The sequence below is a fragment of the Fulmarus glacialis genome, unplaced genomic scaffold (assembly GCF_000690835.1).
Source record: "Fulmarus glacialis isolate BGI_N327 unplaced genomic scaffold, ASM69083v1 scaffold7146, whole genome shotgun sequence".
Lineage (NCBI taxonomy): Eukaryota > Metazoa > Chordata > Aves > Procellariiformes > Procellariidae > Fulmarus > Fulmarus glacialis.
In genome coordinates this window covers 339-3,497 of record NW_009217403.1, presented here as the reverse complement: position 1 = coordinate 3,497, position 3,159 = coordinate 339, and the positions used below count along the sequence as shown (strand labels likewise).

Here is a 3,159-nt window from a genome sequence, read left to right as displayed (position 1 = left end):
AACTTCTCTTGGTTTACGAGACCCTGGATACAGCCCAGCACACTTAACTTTCACTGCTAGATAAAAAGACAACAGAGATCAGTGCAGAGACTCCCAAGGATGCCATCTCTACCACGGTATCCTTCACTGGCTTCAGTTTGCAGATGACTACAAGGCCTTGTCCCACCCACTGCCTTAGTCTGATCCTCAGGCTGATAAAGAGTTCATCCAAAAGAAAAAGTACCCAAACCTACAGGAGTGCAACTGCATATTCTGGATTGCTTCTCAGTGGATGTGCAACCAGCCATAAAACACAGAGCAGCTTTCTGGGAGTATGCACCAGGAGTTACACTGTCTTAATTTGTTAAGTAAAACTGTTTTAATTCACAGGGATTATACAAGTTCTGGCTACCCTCTCAGTGAACTGCAGAAGGCAATTGAATAAAAGAAAATTTCAGAAGACTGTTTAGTGTTTGGCACATACATGAAACAAAGACTTAGACTGCCTTAATGAAAAAAGTACAAGGAAAAAATAATCCCAGACTTACAAAATATTTTTAAGTGTATTCCCATAGCATTTTTTAAAACCTCACAATTTATTATCTTTATGCACTCTGAGATGCTTGAGTTACTCAAGTAATTGAGTCTGGACCTTACCTGGAATTTTCTGATAATTTTTTTCTAACCACGAATTCTCAAGTTGCAAAAACTCCTTACGAAATTTTCTAACAAAAGTGTCAGTTTAAGTGAGTTTTCCAGTTCTGACAAAGAAAGCCTGAAACTGTCGAAAAGAAACATTGTCTATTTTGTTACTTTTTTTCCCCTCAATGCTTCGGCTGTTATAAATGCATGGAAAATTTTATTTTAATGGAATGAGTGAATCAGACCAAAATGCAACACCTGAGAGTCACTGGCAAGTTGGAATAGAAAATCTCAAGCCTAAGCAAGAGTTACACCGCTCTTGGGCGGCAGCGTGCTCCTCAGTCACACAACAGCAGTGGGTGAGCCCGGAGAGACTACAAACAGCCAGGCAGCTCGTTGGGCTTTGAGGGACAAAGGTACAAGCTCAGAAAATTAGCAAGGCATGAAATGAAAAGGTGTGCGCAGAAATTCCATAAATGGATAAAAAGATCACCGTCTCTCACGATTACTCAAAGCTGGCTGTTTTCATCCCGTTGCTTTAGGGAAGCACCACGCGTTAGTAAATCCCTGTGGGCCTGTCCCACCATTTGTAGAATCCTCCCTGTGCAGCAGCAGCGCAGCGACCTGCATGGTATGAAAACCTACAGCTGAACTTAAAATTATGCCTTCCACAACAAGCACTGCTAGAAGTGGAGGTGACTCTATACCACTTCCTTACCTACCTACGTCCTCCCTCAACCAATGTACATCCAGTTAACAACTAAGTGCTGTCATGTAGCACGGAGGCTTCTGAAGCAACCAACAAAACCTATGGGTAGAGTCCACATGGTACAACCCATGGGAACTCTGCAGTTCCTCTGTAATTGGGTAAGATTGGCTCATGGACGGAATCTGGGAGCATTGAGGTTGTGTTCACAAATTGTACCCACATCTATGGGTGGCAGGGATGCAGATAGGAAGAGGGGAAAGCACGTAAGTCTGTGCTTTCCAGAAAAATGAAAAAAAAAATTCAAGTATTGTCTAATCACCAGAAATGCATCATCAGTTTTTACAAAAAATTCATCATAAACTTACCTGAAACCAGATTTTTTTCTCTGCCCAAATAAAAGAAGCAACAGTGCATACAACTAGCGTAAATGCAGGCAAAGGGAGTTTACCTATGTCTAGTCACTTTTACAGTTTCACACTGCCCAACCCAAAACACCAAGTAAATAAGTCTACTCACTTCTTTCCTACACCAGGATGATATCATCAATGCATTAAAAATGCATTGGCTTGTAAGAAAGAACAAACTTGCATTTCCAGCTCCAGTTTTCCACTTTCTAACATGATGTTTAGGTTAAATATATTCTTGTTTTACTCAATCCAATATCACCTACAGTATTTAGAAAGTTTTTCAAGTTCTCTCTGAATACTCTAAATTATCTCAGTGTCTGCAATAGCTGAAAACAATACTGCATGGTCATTTATATTTATAAGTTTTAAATTATTTCTGTATAGATGACGTATATTTCACTCTGACACTTTAGTCAGCACAGGATGAACTTTTTGCCAATTCTCAGGGAAGAGCTATGGTTTGGAAAATGATGACTTAATTCATAAGAGTAAGCACCTGCAAACATTTTAACTTGTGCTCAACTCCAGTCTTTAAGTGGCTATTATCTCTAATCATTTTGTTGCATTAGAGCCTAAAAAGCCCAGAGCAACAACATTAGGTTTTGAATAGTATATGATTATTTTCCACTATTACTATCTATTTCTAAGCCTGAAAAAAGCTGAGCTGTTTTCACCACCCAACTGCAATGGCTTTTATGGCACAACCTAACCTCTCCAGAAGACAACAAAGTAATGAAAGAAGCTACATACAGCTACCGTTACTTAAGAGGACTTTTCATCAGAATAGTAGCCAAAAAAACTTCTACGTGGAAACTACCATAGACCTTTACAGGAATTTTGATATTTTTCTTGTAATGTTCTGACAAACTTGGAACGGCAACTTACCACCCATTATGTCAGAAAGTATGACCAAAATGTAGTCACTACGATATGGTGGACGGTTCATTTGAAACAGTAACCAGATTACAAAGCTATAGGTAAATTTGGAAAGGCATCTTGACCCTTATGCTTTACTGCATTGAAAGATGACTATTTATAGAGAGAGAGAGATATGTAGAGAGAGAGAAAGATATGTAATAAAGCCTGCTGCATTTCCGCTGAAGCTTCCTTCATAGAATGCCACAGTTCTTTCACCTGGATAATGATTTTAGCCTCATAATGATCACTCCAGGCAGTCTGGAAGGACTTATTTATTATAATTATCCTACAGGGAGGATAATTATAATACAGCAGCGTGGCTAAAACTGGAAAGTGACCTACCTGCTAACAATGGCTTTGGCCATGGGGCCTCCAAAACAGGGCTGAAAGCGGCTCCAAGCAGCACTTGGAGACAAACTTTCAATCCACAGTACTTCAAATTCAGTGAAAAGCAAGTTTTTATACTTTCTCCATCCTTTCGGCTCTTGAATTCTTTTTAGGTTT

The 3,159-nt window shown here is 39.4% G+C and overlaps 1 protein-coding gene across 1 annotated transcript in view; it reads right to left on the bottom strand.

Annotated features, from left to right (window-relative positions):
• The window catches only part of LOC104078124 (ectonucleotide pyrophosphatase/phosphodiesterase family member 1-like), a gene marked incomplete at its 3' end in the record, with an annotated part of 37,235 nt that overhangs the window by 33,768 nt on the left and 308 nt on the right, over positions 1 to 3,159 (bottom strand). Inside the window, 1 exon segment of the mRNA XM_009579647.1 lies at positions 2,998 to 3,088. Within this exon segment, the coding sequence (XP_009577942.1) occupies positions 2,998 to 3,088 (91 nt within the window).